General features: G+C 30.0%; 2 protein-coding genes across 4 annotated transcripts in view; one reads left to right on the top strand and one right to left on the bottom strand.

Moving 5' to 3' along the window:
* The window catches only part of 5-HT2beta (serotonin receptor), a 119,405-nt gene that overhangs the window by 70,271 nt on the left and 28,554 nt on the right, over positions 1-20,580 (top strand). For all 3 annotated transcript variants that reach the window (XM_026443085.1, XM_026443084.1, NM_001204249.1), the window contains 2 exon segments: positions 3,017-3,249; positions 15,719-15,935. In XM_026443085.1, coding sequence (XP_026298870.1) covers positions 3,017-3,249; positions 15,719-15,935 — 450 coding nt within the window.
* Positions 10,982-16,022, bottom strand: LOC409699 (26S proteasome non-ATPase regulatory subunit 1-like). The gene is given in 5 exon segments (NM_001242465.1): positions 10,982-11,365; positions 12,107-12,452; positions 13,005-13,357; positions 14,042-14,376; positions 15,807-16,022. Coding segments are annotated over 5 exon segments (1,278 nt in total). The 5' UTR covers positions 15,980-16,022; the 3' UTR covers positions 10,982-11,294.

Below are 20,580 nucleotides of genomic sequence, written 5' to 3'. Positions count from 1 at the left end.
TCGAGTATTTTAAAATGAAATTTTAATATAGAAGAATTCTGCTCTATTTTTTGCAAAAATTGATTTCTTAATATTCTTTTCGGATCGATTTCATTTTTAGAGAGATGGAAATCATCTTATAACATGGTGTGTGATCAATTTCGTCGTATTTATTTATTCGGCCATTTTCGGCCGGGGAGAATGATAGAGGAGAGGGATGATTGTTTCAACCGACGATCGCGCTTTTAATTTTTCGGTTTATTTCCGATACCGCGGTGTGCACGATCAATAGGGACAATTTGAAACGTTCAATTAAGAATGCAATTGTCTCGTAACGATCCCCCGAGAATTTTTTTACACTTTTGCCCCGCGTATGAAAAGTTGCACGAGCGGTACAATTTATTCTCAAATTATTAAGTTGTTGTTGCTGGCGTTGACATACGTTTGATAAAATTGTACGCTATGGAAATTTGTTTATAATATAAAATTTACAGCGAAGGTGTTTATTGAATTTGATCGGGTAATTTTGTGTTCGTTTGTGAAATATTTAATATTGAAAGATTAATATATTTTTGTATTAAATAATCGCATTGCAACGAATGCGTAAATAATATGTGAAAATTGAGAAGAATTAAAATTGCGTTACTTTCTAATAATGGAAATCAATTGCTTTTAATTTTTTTAATTTAAATCTTGAATATATAAAAAAAAAAGAAAAAAGAAGCTTTTGTAAGATTAATTTTGGATGCAAGGATTTTAAAATTTTTTATTTTCATTTCATTTATTCCTTTTATGTGTATTAAACTTGATATTGAATGAATTATTACGGTTTACACTTGTAATAAATTTCGCATTTAATTGCATAATTTTTCCAATATTAAAGGATTGCGAAGATATTATATTGCACAAAAGTTTTTTTCTTTTCCAATCATTTCATACGTGTATAGCTTATCGTTATTTTATAAACAAAAAGTTTTCCTATAATCGAAACCATTGAAAAGTTTATTCTAGCGGAATACCAGAGAAAAGGATAAAACAAATGAGTTTATATCGTATCGTTTTGTTTATAAAAGCGTATGAATTGTAATTAATGTTTATTGCTCGTTAAATGAATGAAAAGTGAAATATTATGATTCTATAATTATTCTCCACCAATCTAATGATAGTCGTTATTATTGTTACATTATTGAATTTGTCGAAAAATTTGTTGTTATTTGAGGAAACGACAAACATTTACGTTCGATATTATTGTTTGTAAATCTGGTAATATTATTTGTATTATCGAGTAAATGCACGTTTAAACCGATCATAAAATTTGAAAAAAAAAAATAATTAAATAATGGAAGTCTATCAAGCCGTACAAAAAAATTAAAAAGCATAAATTTCGACCTTTTTTTTTTTTTTGGTAACAACCGATTTGATGCTTTTTTGAAAATGAAAAATCCGCAAAAATATTCGATATTTTAATTAAACTCAAGTGTAATTGAAATTTACACTTTTCGATTTTCTTTTAAATCGAATAAATAACTATTCTGTTAACGTAGGGATGAACGCAGCATAAATCTGCTTTTATGAATAGAGGAAGGGCATAAGCCCGAAATTTATGAACTGGAATGTTTTAACAAAAGGGATTGTATATACAATATATATATCCTATGAAAAGAAGATACTTTCATCGACATTCCGCAACAATGAAACCACCTCCACTTTCTTATCGAGTTTCTATGCGATCACGCATCGTTTAAGGAATAATACGTTCAAAAAAGAATTCGAAAAAATTCCTATTCGAATCTACATCTACAGATATAACATTAATAACATCTTTAAAACAATAAGATATATTCATATACTACTACTACTAAATTTCATATCACCACATAATAAGAATCAACTTAACCAAAAAACGAAAACATAGTATAATAACATCATTGATCCAAGCTCCTTAATATTCATAAATAAAATATTCCTTAACATACTTTCATACATTAAAAAATAAAATACTATAAATTTCATCAAAATTGTTTCTATCTTAAAAGAGAGAACAAATTCTATTCGTATACAAAAACTAATTCTACTGTAATTTTAAATAATTAATTCAATCTTTGAATTCAAAAAAAAAAAAAAACATCAAACGTTACACAATTTTACAAATTTAGATAGCGAACCTAATGAAAAATCTAAGAAACAGTTAGACACAAAATAAATATAAAATTCCCGAAAATTCCCTGTATCCAATATGTCGTACGGGCAACTCGTTGATCCTTCCGCCACGCGACGCTTCGCATGGGTTCGCAAAACGACTAGAAAATAGGCGGGTATCGGGGCGAAGTTGAGCGGGATAGAATGCGGGGGTGGAAAGCGTCAGCGTGGGCGGAATATGCCCGCGAGCCAAGCGATCCCGGAAATCCGATCCGCCAGCAACTGCCGCGAACGTGGAACGAGAAATCACACGTGCCACCGTCGCCACCGAGATTCCTATCAATCCTCGCGCGTATCTCCCACTTCCGGGACCACCCGCATTTCCCGCGAATTCGAACTTTCTAATTGCTCGCCAAATATTTTACCGAGTTTCCGCCGTTGCTCCATCGTTGAACGTTTTCGAGGAGATAAAATCGCACGGAAATATTTCCAAGTTTAGTTCCGCGAATCGTGAATGCGAGACTCTATGGAAAATGAAAGAATTAATCGAAGAAGTGATTTTAACGGTAGGATAGAAATCTTGAATTAGCAGCCCTAATTTGAGAATATTTTTCTTTTTAGTGGAACTTTGCGAAGGAAATTAAAATTGTGGTATTATGTCAGGAGAATTTGGTGTTATACAGTTCTTTTGAAATTTATGAAAAGCGTGGAACAAGTAATAAAAATTAAAAAGAAATAGGTTATATATCCATCTCTTTTTCAGGAGATACAAGTTCTATTTAAAACGCTATCTGTCACTTATCTCAAGACAATATTTTATTCATCTCGTTGAAATATGAATTTAATAACGTTATACAACGACCGCGTGTAATACAGAAAGAATTTATTTTTATTACAGGATATTTCCCTCTGCCGTCAGTTTACTGCCTCGCTTGGATCTGCCTGGATGTATTATTATGCACAGCGAGCATCATGCACTTGTGCACCATAAGCGTGGACCGATACCTCAGTCTACGGTATCCCATGAAATTCGGTCGGAATAAGACGAGGCGGCGGGTCATGTTGAAAATCAGCTTCGTCTGGGTTCTCAGCATCGCGATGAGTTTGCCACTCAGTCTGATGTACTCGAAGGTGAGACAATTAATAAAATGAAACAATAGGCGTATATGAGCGTTGCATCGCGAATAGGAAGTCTGTGGAATCTTCGTGGAATTTCGTCAGAGTTAAATTTGATTTTCGATTCGGATCAATTCGGCAATAATCGAACGCGATCGGCTTGAACGTAAGCGTCAGTCTTACACGCAGTCGTGAGCCGAATCATTGCCGAATCGATCCGAAATTGGATCGCTGAAGGTATCTCGACGAGCGTTTTCAACTCTTCTTGAATCGGTTTCAGGATCTCGTGCATCTCTGCGAGCCAATCGACGCCGAGTTTTTTTTTCGCGGCGCGATTTAAAAATAAGTATCACGCGATATTTCGAGGCCGAGAGATCTTATTTAGAGCATGTTAGAGTTAGCCTAGAAAACGTAAAATATTTGTGCTGAAACGTCGTAATGCGCGTTGTCGTGAAGGTAAACGAACATTCGTGGGGGAAAGAAGAAAAGAGAAAATTGGAAGCATGAATATTGTAATTCGAGAGCTATTTTCTGATACCAATCGTAACTGCATGCTCTGTGGCGCAGTTTCGTGAAGAATAAATGCATCGATTTGGAATACTGGGAAGGTGTACAGGAATTAACTGATATTGTTGATATTCATTATATCGAATTGAATAGAAGTGAGGATTTGAAAAATGTTTATCAGAAACGTTTCTGATATCAGTGTAACTTTTTCTGATTTTATATGGAAAAATAAATTCTATCTGCGTTGAATTGCGATACATAGCTATAATCGAAGAAACATATATATTGAAATGAAACGAAATATAGAATTAAAATTTTATTCAATTATTATAAAAAGTTATGATTTATCAAATTCCATTAAATAATATTTCTATTAATTTTATGAATCCTTTTTTAAAATTTATTAGTAATTTAATAGTTTTATAGTAATTTTTGAATTCACCGAAATTTAAAAAGAAGAAATACTAAAAAATAATACAGTTGAGAAATTTAAATAAGTGAAAAAAGTGTAGATTTCTCTTTTTAATTGCCTGTTCATTAAACCATAGATAGGCATTTATGGATTTTTCGTGCAACACGAAACGTTAAGTTTTTTTTTCTCTTGTTCTTCTATTTCCGACATGGATCGTAGAAAGCAAATGCGTGCAATTCTTAAAACTGCAATTCTAAAATCTGTGCGATACACAATATTGAGTTATAATAGGGAACATTGTTCCAAAATCTTTTAAAGAAAAAAAATTCAAGATACCATTTTTTAATTGATATTTTGAAGTAAGCTATTAAGTATTTATTTATAAAATTGAATATTTAATTCAGAAATTCTTAATCCCTGATTTGGGCCAAGAAATTTTTGCACTTTATTATATAGAAAAAAATAAATACATATTTAAAAATTTAATAATCTTAATCAATATCACAACAATGAATAATTGAAAAATTAAAACTGTAGAATATTCGTGGAATATTCTCTTACTTTTGTCATTATTATTATTATTAATAATAATTTATTTCATCGGTTATATTTGTTTTTATTCGAAATATCGTGTAATTATTTTCAATCACGGCGACAAAGGCAGTAATAAAAACACGAGAAAAGAAAGAGACAAATGCACGATAAAATATCGATAATTTTACACGCGTAAATTCCAGCCACTTTCCGTATGAAAATTCAAATAATGAATCGCGTCGTTGAATTTTTCATCAAGAATATCCATGCCGATATTTCACAGGATTTCATATTTGCATTTTTACAAATTCCACGCCAGCACGATCAAGGTAATTGCAATTCATAAAGTTACGAAATCTCGTTTTGTAAATTTGATGCCCCATGGATGTAAAAGAAAACGTGGGTTTTTTTTTTTTCTTTTTTTCCTTTTTCTTTTTTCGAACGCAGCGTAATTCACGTGGGTAGTTTGACGTAATTTGCACAATCTCGTGTAAACATTGTTTTCGCGTGTAAACATTTCATTTTTCAACCCGAATATTCATTCCGAAACAAAAATTTTGCAAATTGTTAATTTCTTTTGTTGATGACGTTTTAATGATTGTATTTCTCGATTGTTACCAAGTACAACTTCTGAACAATTATTACTGGGAAAAGAGCACAAACATTTTCCTTTAATTTTTTAAAATTTACTTTTTAAAGGGGGCGGAAAAACAATCGAGTTAAAAGGAATGTTTTTGTACGTACTGCGTGGGCTAATTCATGGTACGAGCGGGCACAAAATAAGACGAAAATCAAGAATAACAAATTTGTGTTGGAGGTTTTGTTTCCGGGAAAGATGCATTTGAATGTCAGTCAAGTGCACGTGCACCTGCTTTATTCTCAACAGGATACGACCAGATAATTAGTAAAAGATTATTCTACATGGGAAATAAAATAGAGAGAACGAGTAAAATAAAATTTTTTTAAAGAATTTGGAATCTTATGAATTAATACATTGATAATTGATTGTTCGATTGCTCATAAAATCTATGATTAAACGTATGCACGTGATTGATTGTTATTTATAATAGTAACGTGTTCAATCATGTTCCAATTCAATAACCATCTAAAGATCATCCAGTATCTAAGTTCACATTTAAAAAATTTCCAAGATTAGTTTCTTGAAGAAAAGGAAAATCTTCAACAAAGATTAGATCTAAAATTACATTTACTTTTTACGTTGCACATAAATGAATTATCATTATTGCATAAATATTTTTATCAAATACTATTAGAATCTGATAGCAGACTGATATATTCGTTGATGTGCAAACAGGTGTAATTTTCAGCGAAAAGAAAAGTTGGTTCCGCTCTATTAAATCCTATTCTCCACGTGTCTCTCATTAAACTTGTTAAAATATGTAACTCTGTGCCAACGTGGGAACGAGTTTTCAATTAATTCGACCGGAATTAAAAAACAGGATCAGAACAATATGAATTATCAATCACCGATACTCATCCTTTTCTTTAACGATTGAATATCGTTTGGTTTAAAAAGCGACTATGCATTTCACGCTTCTGTCTTCAATCAATTTTGTATTATATGCTACTAGATTTTTATATATCATTTTGTCAATATATTGGAGATATTTGTGAAAGATTAAGAGGATAAATTGAATATTCATCCAAACTTATTAAATTAGTAAAGGAATGTGTTAGATTTTTCTTACTCAGATGTTTTCCAACAATTCTGATTTATAGTATGGAATAATATATAGTTTTAGGTTTTATATTTCATGTAAATTTTGTAAATGGAAGAAATTAAGGATATCAGATGATTTTATATGAGTATATAAAATGTTATTTTAAACAAATAATCTTTAATCAGAAATCCATGTTTCGATTTATTTTAATAGAAATTACAATGATAATTTTTAAATAATTAAAAGTTTAATTAAAAGTTTCTCATTACAGTATAATTTAAATATATTTCCTTTCGCATAAAATAGTATATTTTTCTGCAATATCCCTATATTATATTTCCATATTTTTATTTAACAACTAATCGCAGCTATAAAATTACTCTTGGAAGATATGAACATACTTTTAAAAGCCAGCTTAGCACGAACAAGTTAGCAAAGCCACATTTAGTTTATTCTAAGCTCACTTTAGCACGAGATTCATACATTTTATATCAATTTCGATTTTCATTTCCTTCAATTATGAATTCAACAACTGATAACAAAAACCTCGTATATTATATCTCGACGACTTTCGTGTTTATTATTATTTGAATATTAAAAGAAAGTCCATGATCCCCTTTTTTTAAATTCATTCAGGCAAAGTTTCTCGCAAACGTAAATAAACAGTGCTTCTGTTTACAGTTTCCAGACTTTCTTCGGGTTAATTTGAAACTTCGTACAATCTGCGAAAGCAATCTCCCAGGATTATTATTTTTTTTTTTTCCTTATCTCTCGAAGGATTGATGATTAAAAATTTGACGTAAAAGTATCTTCTTAATAAGAAATATTATTGAGTAAATTTTGCAAGAAATGCAAAAGCTTGAATTAAACTCGGAATCGATGTGATACATAATATAGTAAAAATTTATATTTTTGTACATTGAAGGGAAATCCGTATTCGAAATAATGGATGAAACTTCGTTGGAATTTAAAAAAAAAATCTATGGAATGATATATTTATCATTGAAATTAAAATCGAAATGGACGGAATTAATATTCGAAATATCAGAATTATTTCAATAACGAGTTTTTATTATTTTAATGAAATACATATTTTAATTTTCTGCTGATGAATTATACAATTAACAGTAAAGATTGAAAATATTTTATCAATTTAATATATGTATCGTTTGATTCTATCCATGTATCTTTTATTTATAATTCAAAATTGTAATAAATAATAATTAACATAATAAGATTACGAAAAGAATAAACAATAATAAAATTTGAAATTTTGTTCAATTAAGTTTCGCTGATATAAAATTAACTTATTAACAATCTTTCAAAATTTGATCTTCTTAATAATTCCTATGTTCTTTTCTATTTTATGAAAATAAAATCAAATTTTATTTCCATAAAATCTACAAACAATAATTCAAAATATTTCATCAATTCGTTACAAAAGAAACGAAAAAATAATTTTCTAAATAAAAACTTTTTCAATTTTTAAATTTATAAACTTTTTATATTTCAAATACCAAAAACTTCTTTTCGTAATTCCGCACAACTATGATCCTTTCCCCCCCGGAACTCTTCAATTCTGGCAACGAGAAAAAATAATTCTCGCATAATTAAACCGACAATCTCCCAATAATTTGATCGTTCCACGAGCTATCAATCTTCCCATTGTATTAATTTCTCCGAGGAGAGAATGTGGAGAACGATAAATAAACGGCACCGAAACGAGAGGAATCGTATTTTCACGATGCACGCGATCGAAGGAGGAGAGGGTGTTTTGTCGGACACATGGTGTATTCTCACGCAAGAGAGATGATTCGATCCACGCGCTGTTAAACGTGAGGAGAGAGAAAAAAGAAAAAAAGGTTCGTGGATGGCCCAACGCGTTTAATTTTCGACTTTTGCATCCGCGAACAATAATATGGAAAACTTTCGTTTCACGCGTGAAATCATAATCCTCCATCGGGAGGAAACTGAATTTCGAATTTCGTCTATGGAAATTCAAATTTCAAATGATAATTCGCGCGTTCCTCTCATAGGCATGAATGAAATTGGCGCCCATACATTGGCGTGTGAAATTGATAATCGCCAGTTTGCGTTGTTAAGTGTTTGAAATAATTTTGTGAATTGAAGATGGATTTAATTTCATTCACTTTGATACTTATGCTATGAATATTGTCAATTGTTTCTTCAAAGAAATAAAATTTGAAATATCAAAATAGGGAAGATATTGTGGCAATTTTTCATTTCCTTATATTGTACATTAGTAGATGCTATGCTCTGTATATTTATGTATTATAAAGTGAGGTTATGTTTGAAATAATTAAAAAATACACGTTTAAGTATTAATTTAGAAAAAAATAAGTGAATAATTCTCTTTTTAGTTTTCGAAAAAACTATCTCACATTTATTTCTTTCTCGATTATATCTCGCTCCATCCTAATAATTTCGTTTAACGAATTATCAAGATGCATCATACAAGTGTCGATAAAGTTTTATTGCGGCACTATTTATAGAGTTTGATTCCAGGTTTGATAGGTGTCTCGCCACTATTGACTGACAATGAAGCGAAAGCTCTTGGAACGGTTTTCTTTCACAGACACCTAACCTAACCTATTTTGAATTCACGAATGCAAACGAGATGCTCGCTCGTTTACCGACAATTTGAGTCGGTCGTTATCGACAGAGGATGGAAGTATTCGTCAATCGCTCTACGACACACCGATATCTCGTCAAAACGAACAGTTAGTGACAAAGAGATGAATAGATGGATGGAGAGATGCTTTGCACGATTCTGCACGATTTGGCCAATTGAATGCTATTGATAGTTTCATTTGTATTATATTGTCGATCGTGCTACATCATTATTTTAATATATTTTCATCTATATATTTTTATTTACATGTTTTGGGATGTTTCAAAATACAATTAGTGAAGTTTATTTGTTTTGATAATCGTGAATACTAAATTTCTTCTCTTTTGTTCAAGCATAATTACTTTTTTTTATTCTTATGTGGTTTTTAGTTCAAAAAATTTTCTTTTTGAAGAAAGAGATAACAGAGTTATTCTCATCTTTTGATCAATTATTTATATCATGATAAAAATTTTTACTTTGAAAAGATTTCTCTTTCTTAATTATATCGAATGTAATTATAAAGACACGTATATTAATTCAAATCTTTTTAACGTAAATACAAGGTATTAACATTAATCTATATAATTTTTGAAAAATAAATTACAGAATTTACGTATTTAAGTTAAAGATTCAAATGAGAAATTCTTCTGCTTCGGTGTAATCGTTAATGGAGAAGAGTAAAACATTTCAATTTTCGATTTTCGACGATTAATCTTTCAGAATTACTCATTTGGAAGAAGTCTTTGAGCATCTGTCAATTAAGGCATTCGTTCATTCGAAATCAATCATGCAAAGTATTCAGGACAACAATTTCCCGATAACAATTCTATCGAAATAGTCGTTTTGAAATAGCCTCTCGAGAATTCGCTATTTGAATATAAGCTTTTTAAACCAGTCACTCAGAAACAATTTAAAATAATGATTTATATATCGTTCGAAGCAAAATTATTATTAAATTTTTTTTTAATCATTTTTCTAATCTATTGATTAAATTTTACATTAAATTAATAATATTTAATTAAATGATGGATAAGTTTGTCAAAATAATGTACAATATTAAAAGATGTGGGGATCTTATTAAAATTTTCTCACATTTCAAGTTGTTAGAAAAAATTTGTTATAATATTTGTTTATTCGATATTTGGAAGATTTATCAAGTAAAAACATTAGAAATTTAATTAAAGTCACGAATCATTAATATTCGTGTAATTTTATTATGAATTTAAACTTCGAAAGTGTAACAGTATAAATTTAGTACTTGTAAATGTTATGGTGATTCAACATTGATTTTTTTCCAATTTTCAAGAGTTATAATAAAGTATAAATAAGAAAAATGTAGAGACATGTAAGATTGCATGTTATTGGACCAAATGCAAAATAAACACCATAATTTGAGGTAAAAATTTAAAAGATGTAATTACAAGATTACTTACCATATTTAATCCTTCCTGTAATTTGATATAATTGTTAAAAACCATATTATAATTGTATTAATCGTTTGATATTAATGTGAAATATATTCTTGATGCTTTCGTTTTTATTATTCATATTGTGTTAATATCAAACACAGATATATTATTATGAGCTTTTACATTTACATTATAAAACATATTATAATATAATCTTTCTACCTTTATAATCGTAGCTTGTGAATAATATAAAGAACATTATAAGTTTTTCAAAAATATAAAAAGAGTTCTTTATAAAAACAAGGGTGGAAGCAGTCTTTATAAAGTTAAATCTACAGTTTTCAATCCCATACCTGTAAAAAAAAAAAAAAAAAAAAAAGAAAGAAAGAAAGAAAAAAAAGGGAAAACAAAGAGTTTATCAAAGAGTTATTTGAAATATTCAAAAACTATAAAAATATAGTATAAAGAACGAACAAAACCTTCGAAACAAAATTTGTTACATTATTGTCGATAAAATTCGCCTCTTTTATCCTTAAAAAAAGGAAAGGTTGTTCAATAAATGACAAACACATCAGAGCAAATTATATATATATTTTTTAATAATTAAGAAACAGAGCACATTATTTAGATAATAAACAATATCGAGAAACAGCCACTTAGTGGCGAAGAATTAATTATATAAAAATAAGACAGGAAGTATCGCTGTAAGCGTTACACGAAACGGAAATGACGGATGATTTTTCTTTTTTTTTTCTTTTTTCTTTTTTTTTTTTTTTCATGTCGTTTCTACTGAATTATTTTAAGTGTGTATGCGTGAACAAATGATTTTGCATTGCGACGTTGGCGGTCACACAGTAAAGTTTTTCTTGCGACGTTTCTCTCGTTTAATCCTCGGTGTACTCGAATGGTTCTGGTGGTTCCGCTTCTTGTTCCTCTTCCGGATGAGGACCGTAAGCTGGAACAGAATGATAATTGAGAGCCGATGTGAGGATAATTTCTTATGAAAAGAAGGGGAGTTTAGCAAAGTGCGACAGATATTGAATAATTGAGTTTGCGTAATGGTTTTCCGAGTTGAAATCGTCTTAAGGGGGATGTGGATGAAGAAGGAGGAGATTGTAGTTTTAATCGTTGATTTATCGTAAGCGGGATAAATGATTTTTTGATCCATGGTGTGAAAAAGAAAAGAATTTTCACGATATTGTAACGAATTGTTAAAAGAATCGAATAAAACGACTTTCTGTTGTTTTTTTATTAAATATTTTCTCGTTGTAAATTTATCTATCGTAAAAATATATTATATCTTTATATATATATAAGAGTTAATCAATAGTTAATAAAGGATAATATGTGCAATCATTGAATTAAAAAAGGAAAACATGATTAATTCAAAGATATAATTATTTTAATTGCTTGACTAATTCAATTTTAAAATTACTCTTCTTTAAAACTCAAGTTTTTCTTGAGTTTTAACAACTTGTACATTTAATATAGCATAATAAAATAAAAGATATTATTATTACAATATACAATATAATATTTGATACACATAAACACACACAACTATGTTTCTATCGAAGATGTATTAAATTAATTAATAAATCCTCATTACACAAAATTAAATTGCATCAGAAAAATTCAATCATAAAATAGAAATTCTTCATAGAAATAGAAATAAAGAAAAGTAATATCGACTTACCGGCCACTGGTTCCACCAATTCCTCTTCGGTATCCGATTGGATGTGCTTCACCATCACGATACCCCCGATCTGAATATCCTTGACGGGCACATAATGGCTTCCTTCCACCAATTGTATCACCTTCAGTTGCTGTCTCAGCACACGAGCAGGATTCTGAAGGATCTCGAAATTGGGCTCGGCCTCCTTCTTCTCCTTCTCCGTAGTTTTCTCGCCCTCCTCCTTGCCCTTCTTCTCCACCTTCTCCACCTTCGTTTCTTTCACCTCTTTAGTTTCCTTCTCCTTCTTCTTCTCCTCTTTCTCCTTGGCCGCCGCCTCGACCGGCTCCTTCACCGTCTCCGGCGGATCCTGCGAATTAAAAATTAAACATGACGGAAACGAGAAATCTTTAATCTGAACGGAAGCATCGTTTATCTTTAGCCCCGCCGTCGATCAATGTAACAGGAAATGATCTTTGCGTTGGGAGAACGAATGGTAACGGCGAAAGATAAACAGTTGATGATTATCTCTGTAAGAAGATTGGAAAATTGAGATGCGAAGAAGAGAAATACGCGAAGAATTCTTGAGAAATTATTTATGATCGTATAAGAATGATCATACAAGATATAATTTATTATATAAATGAGATGGGGAAATTCTATGATTGGAAATAAAAATAAAAAGATTATAGAATAAAATTTTTAAATATCCAGAAAGTTATCAATTATAAAATTCATGATATCCTTTAAATTCAACGATAGTCAATTTAATATTAATTCTTAATGAAAAATAAAATAATATTAATTCTTTTCTATCCAAATAAAAAATAAGGATATTTATTATAAATTATAAAGTATTGAAAATGTATAATATCAAGAGAAGAATGATAAAAGAACTTTGCAAAGATTTGAAAATACGAACCACATCCATCTTCTCGTGAGAATCACGTGCACGCCTTTCAGATTCGCGTCTACGCGCCCTGGCGGCGATACTGAGAACCGCGGTGGTGATTTTCTCCCTTTCCTCGCGTTTCTTCTCCTCCAGGGGTGCAGGATAGGCATAGACGCTTGGCCTGGCGTTCGAACGGAATTCTAGCTTCGGCATTTTTAGCTGGGCGTTCAGAGCGATCAGACAAGTCGGGGTGAAGGCAAGTGCCAAGCAATGGGCCAATGGGAACCAATACCAATACTGAGTGAATACTAGTGCACCGACTACTGCGAGCATGTTCGTGTGGCCTGTCCTCGATTGCAGTGACACTGTCACGTTACGTCCACCTGGAATGATCATTTAAAACGTAAAATGTTTATTATTAAACGTAAAATATTTCCGAGGTTTCTCCTTTCTGTCTTGAGAACTATCGACGAGCGAATAATTTAAATAATTTCAAATAATTTTTAAATTTCTTATTTATTAGAATTATATTTATCCATATTCGATTTAATTATATTTATCATTCCAATAATTATTATTCTATTTCAATTTCGGTGACTGTTAATTTAAAAATTATAGTTATTGGATCTATATTTTTGTCTCGTGTAGTAACTTTAAAATTTCTTCATCTTCAATCTCTTAAAAACCATATCGCGGTAATAAAAATATCACGGTGACAGAAATATTCGTAATTTGTCCTAGAATATCGAAAAAAAAAAAAAGAAACAAAAAAAATTCGCAGACTATTACAAATAAAACAAATCCGCAATCCGTTTACCATCGTCGAAAACGTCGAATCCATAGACCGTAACGAAAGGAGCTCGTCAACTTCCTCGTCAATTCTTTGAACAATACTGCAATAACACCATCACGACCAACGTTCAACGGAGGATTCTTCGATTTCGCTATTTTCTGCCTCGAAATAAGAAATTCTTTGATCGACGATCTGTATCACATTCCAGCCAACAGGCTTATCGAGCATCGATGAAAACAACCGTTCAACGTCCCAAGAATCGTCGACTACTCACCGGCATCGATGATCCCTTGCGCCAAAATGGCGCCAAACTTCGCCATTACATCCTCGTGCTTGTCCACCACCACCTTCGCGTATAACGCTCTGAAATCTTTGACACGAGGACAGGTGGCCTCCGTTTGTTGAATCAGGATCATCGCAGAGGCGATCAGAGCACCTTGGCGGACGAAATTCACCGAATCGTTCGTCATTGGGTCTAATAGGGCTATGGCTTCCTTCAGACCGGTGCCAGCACAAGCGATTCCCAGAGCCATAGCTGCTCCATACCTTACGTGAGGATTGTAGCTCTCTGCCAACAGTGAGACCACGCTTGGACATTGTTCTGGTGTTCTGGAACGAACAAGAAGTTTTTCGATTGAATATTTTCGTTATTATTTTTTTAACAAGCAGAAGATATTGGATATTCGCAATTCCATTGTTGAAATTTTATTATATTTTATTTTTAATAACGTTTATGTCTGTATAATTTTATGGATTTAGTTATTTTTATATTATTATGGATATACTGTCTGGCTTCGCTTCATTTTGGCAAAGATATCATATTTAAATTTAATCATATTCCTTCCAAATATCGAATTTTCGTTTGTAATTATAACATATTTATATATTAAATATTTCTTATATATGTAAAAAAAATATATAATTACAATGCTCGTACATTGCAATCATCCATCATTATTTTTCTCTTTTTCTTATCGATAAATATAGTTTCGATAAATTAAATGACTAATTGTACAATTAAATAATCGAAAAATGGGTCAACAAGGCGATATGTTTATATATTTCTCCTCAGTATTGTATTTAGGTAGATAAATAAAGTATTAAGCGAGATAATCCGCGATACAATACAATTTACACGGTATTATGAACGACGTGACTCGTTTTATTTACTAAGACAAGAGTCGATATACGCCGTACCTTCGACATTCAGTCTTGTAATATACGTCGACTTTGGCGGTTCGAACGATATTATCGTGGAATATTTCGTTTATAATTGGAAAAATAGTACAAAATATTTCATTTTTAACAATATTTATATATAATTAAGTAAGAATAACTTTAATAAAATATTCGTATTTCTTGATTTCTCGTTATTTCGATTTTATTTCTATAAGATATATGTAATTACAGAATTTTAGTATTTTTTCAGATCGTTTTACTCTTTTATTTTATATTTTTCTAGAAAAAACTTCAGAATCGATATAAATTTCAATAGTTTATATAATTTTGATAATTTTAAACGCGAAACGATTTGCTATTATTCTTACTTGAATCAAAAGAAAAAATTAAATTTCTTATTAACTTCTTCCTTTATTAAAATTTTATATTTATATTTCCTTGCAGTTATTATATCTTTCCATATTTTGCATAACGTTAAATACGTTTTAAAAAAAAAGAAAATTACACGTCTATTTAGAACAAAGATTAGAAATTAAAACAATACTCATTTCTTCCTAAGGAAAAACAAAGATTAGAAATTAAAAAAATATTCATTTCTTCCTAAAGAAAAAAAGAAGAAAAGTTCTCTGTTACAATAGAATCCCTTCCATCAGATATTATTCAAAAATAAAAATATCAATCCATAATAAAGTCACGAAAATTCAATTTTTCCCGTATGGAAGATCAAAGCGCGAATATATAATCACGCTAAGTGCATAATTCCGTGTTCCAGGAGGACGACTCGGTGCTGGTGGACGGTGCCTGTCAAATACCGGATCCCCTGTACAAGTTGATCGGCAGCATAATCTGCTTTTACATACCGTTGGGCGTGATGCTGCTTACGTACGCGTTGACAGTGAGATTGCTGGCGAAACAGCAACAGAATATAGGAGGAACTACTGGTTGGTCCTCCGGATGGCTGGGTGGCCCGCAGGGCCCATCTTCGGGAGGTTAGTGTATTATCAGGTACACTGATACAATCCTCCAAAGGCATATCGATCCATTCGTATCACTGTCTGTGCCTCTGCTTCCATCTCTTTGATTCGTACTGATGTAGGCTCTGCTCCGTTATTCCTTTTCCATCTATTTTTCTTGCGTCTCGTTTCGATAATTTTATTTCAAGGAACCCATCTTGGAGAGGTTAGTGTATTACGATCCTCCAAAGAATTGCATTTCGTTATCGATGCACTCGATATCATGTCTTTGTTTTATCTCTTTGATTCGTATAAAAGAAAATTTGGTGTGATTTCTTTTCTATCTATTTTGGGTGTATGTGTGTGTGTGTGTGTTTCGTATAATTTTATTTTAAAAATCTTCGAGAGGTTGGTGTATCATGACTGATACAATCCATTTCGTATCATACTTGTTTCTTTGTCTCTTATATCTCTTTGATTTATATAATATATGATTTTAGATTTTGTATAAAACAAATTTTAGTGTGATTTCTTTTCTATCCACTTTTTGTGTGTGTGTTTCGTATAATTTTATTTTAAGAACCCATCTTCGAGAGGTTGGTATCATAACTGATACAATCCATTTCGTATCATACTTGTTTCTTTGTCTCTTATATCTCTTTGATTTATATAATATATGATTTTAGATTTTGTATTCGTATAAAACAAACTTTGGTGCAATTTCTTTTCTATCTACTTTTTGTGTGTTTCGTATCATTTTATTTTAAGAATCCATCTTCGAGAGGTTGGTGTATCATGATTGATACAATCCATTTCGTATCATACTTGTTTCTTTGTCTCTTATATCTCTCTGATTTATATAATATATGATTTTAGATTTTGTTTCGTTAGTGATGGTCTTCGAAGAGAATTTTTTTAAGATGGAAGTTTTTGGAGGAAGAAAAATTTTCTATAAAAATTAATCTTCATCTTTAAATAACTTTTAAGGGAATGTGAAAACTGTTGATTTTCTTCATATATTATTTATCGAGGCTTGGGAATTAGAACTTTATATAAATTCCAAGCTCTAGTAAATAATAAAAAAGTCAGCAGATTTATTTATTTTTTTTTTAATTATTCAAAAGAAGGATTGCGAAATTTTCAGGATATCTTATGTCATACAAAAATCTTAAGGCAGACAAGTATCAAGGAAGACGAAATATTTTTTAAGCAGGTAAATTAAAATGTAAATAATATCAAAAATATCAAAAAATTAAAACGATAAAAAGGAAACGACATATTCAACGATGTACAAAAAAAGAAAGAAAAAAATAATAAAGATTGATTGCCAATACACAATCGACTTGAATTATTTATTCTAAAATACGATTAAATCTTAGTTTTAAAACTAAGGATAAATAATAAGATATCAGATTTTTACAAAATGCGTCTCCACGAGCTTCTTGGCGCTTAGAATTCCAATATCACGGTGAAGTTTACAAGAGCTTTGGCTTATAGCAAACGCATTTCTTGCAAGAAAGAAAGTTCTTGCAATTATTTGTTTCGAGAGGGTAGGAAAAGATTGAACTATAAGCACAAAAGAATGTAACGCTTATAAAAAGTTTACATGATTGCCTGTTGCTTACGATTAAAAATCTATTAAAAGGAATCCAGATTGTTTGAGGGTTATTGATTTTAAGAAGCCAGACAATCGAATCAATTTGATTAAGAAGAAATTGTAGCACGTATTTATAAGGTTAGTAAGTTTAATTAACTTATTTTTTTTTTTTTTTTATTATTTGTCAGAACTTTTCAAAATTCTTGGAAGAATTCTTGGTGAAGAAAACTTTCGAGAATAATTTAATGTAAAAAGTATGTCTTACAGTGATATAGAGATAATGGAAAAATCAATCATTTTAAAAAAATAATTGTTGTTATATTCTGTTATTAAATATAAGAAATTTTTGGATAAAGTTTATTTAGAATTACTTGGAACAAAACAGTAATTTAAAAAGATTATATAAAAAATTTTATTTCTGACAAATTTTAATTTATATAAAAAAAGAAATAAATAATTTTTAAAGCATCTACTGTTTCGAAATAATTCCCAACAGACTTCCCAACAGAATTCAATCAATATTGTTACACAATATACTTTATTATTAAATTATCATTGATGTAACAAAATCAGGATTCCATTGAGACTAGCCATTTATGATTTGTCATAATTTCTCGTCCAAAATTATTCCTATTAAAAAATAAAAAAATTATTGTATCTCTTTAATGAAATAAATGAATTAATAATTATTAATTATAAATTTCACGAGAGAGAGAGAAAAAGAAAAGAAGAAAGAAAATTGAATATATCGAATCTTTATAATTATTCTCGGATTTTAGAAACTAGGTATGTATCTTATTTTGAAAAAATTATACAAAGTAAATTATAATTATGCTATTCATATTCCAAGATAAGAGAGAGAGAACGTAAAAACAAAAATGGAAAAAAAATCGTTGGAAATAATGCGGCAACAAGCGAAGTAATAAAGTAACTGGGAAATATTGCGGTGAGTTTTATGAAAATCGTGCAATAATATAAATTCGTTGAAAATTCTCCTTCCTTTCTTTTCCACGATTTTATTTAATTGAAGCAATAGAAGAATTTTATCTTCTCTCGTCCGTTTAATCATTATTAACATTTTCTTTGTTTAGATGCCAGAATTATCTTTGTTCAGACGAAGTCTTTTTCTTTTTTTTTTTTTTTTTTTTTTTTTGTGAAAGAATGAAATGTCACGCCTGGTAACTTGCATTATCTCCAAGGCTAAGAGACAGTTTTTTAAACGCCATTTTTCTGGATTTCAACCTAACGAGGCGAGTTATCGTGCCATTTTTTTTTTAAGCACGAATTGTTCCCTTCGATGGAAAGAAAATCTTGTAAAATGGGCATAGAAGAACGTATATTCGTTATCGACAAAAAGTATAGAAATTTATTAAGATTTTTTTTCTATTAAATTTCGATACTAGGCGTGATAAACGTTTTCTTTTCTATAGTTTTTTAAATGAATTACAATGTAATGATATCAATGCATAATATTAGAAATTGTTTTATGATTCAAATTTTTTAATTTAGATTTTTGAAAGTGATTTTGATAGGAAATTGATTTACTTAAATTACCTTATATATATATATATATATATATATATATATTTCAATTAAATGCAAATCAAAATCGAACTCGATTCAAGTGAAAACTATTTCGATCTTCTGTAACCCAATGATATCGATCGTTAAAATAAAATTATAATACAAATTGATTGTCTCGTCAATTCAACGCAAATTCTCTCATCGATATTCCCCAATAACTCGAGATAAAATTGGAATATAATTTCAAAGTCATAAAATAAAAAAAAATATATATATATATATTATCCTCGAAATATAAATGGATTACTTGAATTCCTTCATGAATATTTTTCATTTAAAATTATAAAACAAATATTATAATTCGAGTGAAAATTTTATCAACACTTTATTAACACTCGAAAGATAATGGAAACCACTTATTTTCTTTTCGCCTGGAAATGCGTATTAAGATCTTTCAAGAATCTCAACTATTATTTGTCTGGAGTTTGTGATAGATCAGTGAGATGAGAAAATGTGAATAAGACCAACAAGTAAATAAGATAAAAATTATTCTTTTCTTTCTTTATATTTCTTTATATTTCTCGAAGACCATAAAATCGTATCGAGATAAATAAAAAAGCGTTTTTAAAAGGAAGCTTTCGCGTTTCTAATGATTATTCATTGACCAAAAATCAATATCCTTCCAAGTTATAGTAATTCAAATTTTTCTTAATTTTTAATATATTTTTTCATTTTTAATTTAAATTACTTGACAATTGTTCCTGTTCAGAGATATTTCAGTTGATTTTTAAATAACAACAACTAAAAAAAAAAAAAAAAATGTTTCAAATTCAACTTTTAGAATAAGAGAAAATAAGAAGAGAAGGAAAAGAAGGAAACGAAGAAAATGAAACGAGGGATCGTAAATGGAAAACGATAAAATCCTATCCGATTTCGTCTCCTCGTCGTTGGATCAAAGTCGAATCGGATAACGACATTTTCGGTGGCAGAGGGTCGATTTTTAATCAAAACCAAAAGGGAGAATTGTAACGTAAACGCGAGTAGCTGCCAGTGTCGAACAAGAAGGTTGAACGAGGGAAAGGTATTACGTGGAATTTCGTTGTAATCCAAGACCTCCGCCAGATATTCGGCGGAGATTGCGATTAAGAAATTCTATAGATCGGCCGCCCTCTTTGTTCGAGGGTGCAGCCTCCTCCTCGAGGAAAGAAATTAAACCCTTTTCCTTCGAACCACGAATCGAGATCATCGGTCGTCGTATTTAAATTTTTATCATTTCGCATGATTTATTATCCTGAAAGTTTTTTTTTCTTTTTCCAAATCTCCAGTATCTACGAGATTTTGTTTCTTTAAGAAATATTAAATTCTCGAGATGTAAAAGTAGTGTAAATAATACATGGAATTATTAAATTGATTTAATTTAATTTTATATAAATACAAAAAAAAAAGGAAGAAAATAAATAATTCAATTTTTTGTTTATTTAGTCATAGCATGAATAATTATTTAATTTATTATGGTGTCTAAATTTTTTCGTCATAATTGGTCAATAAATTTTTTCAATC

The sequence above is a fragment of the Apis mellifera genome, linkage group LG10, assembly GCF_003254395.2.
Source record: "Apis mellifera strain DH4 linkage group LG10, Amel_HAv3.1, whole genome shotgun sequence".
Classification (NCBI taxonomy): domain Eukaryota; kingdom Metazoa; phylum Arthropoda; class Insecta; order Hymenoptera; family Apidae; genus Apis; species Apis mellifera.
The sequence above is the reverse complement of the archived record's forward strand: the minus strand, read 5'-3'. Positions and strand labels throughout refer to the sequence as shown.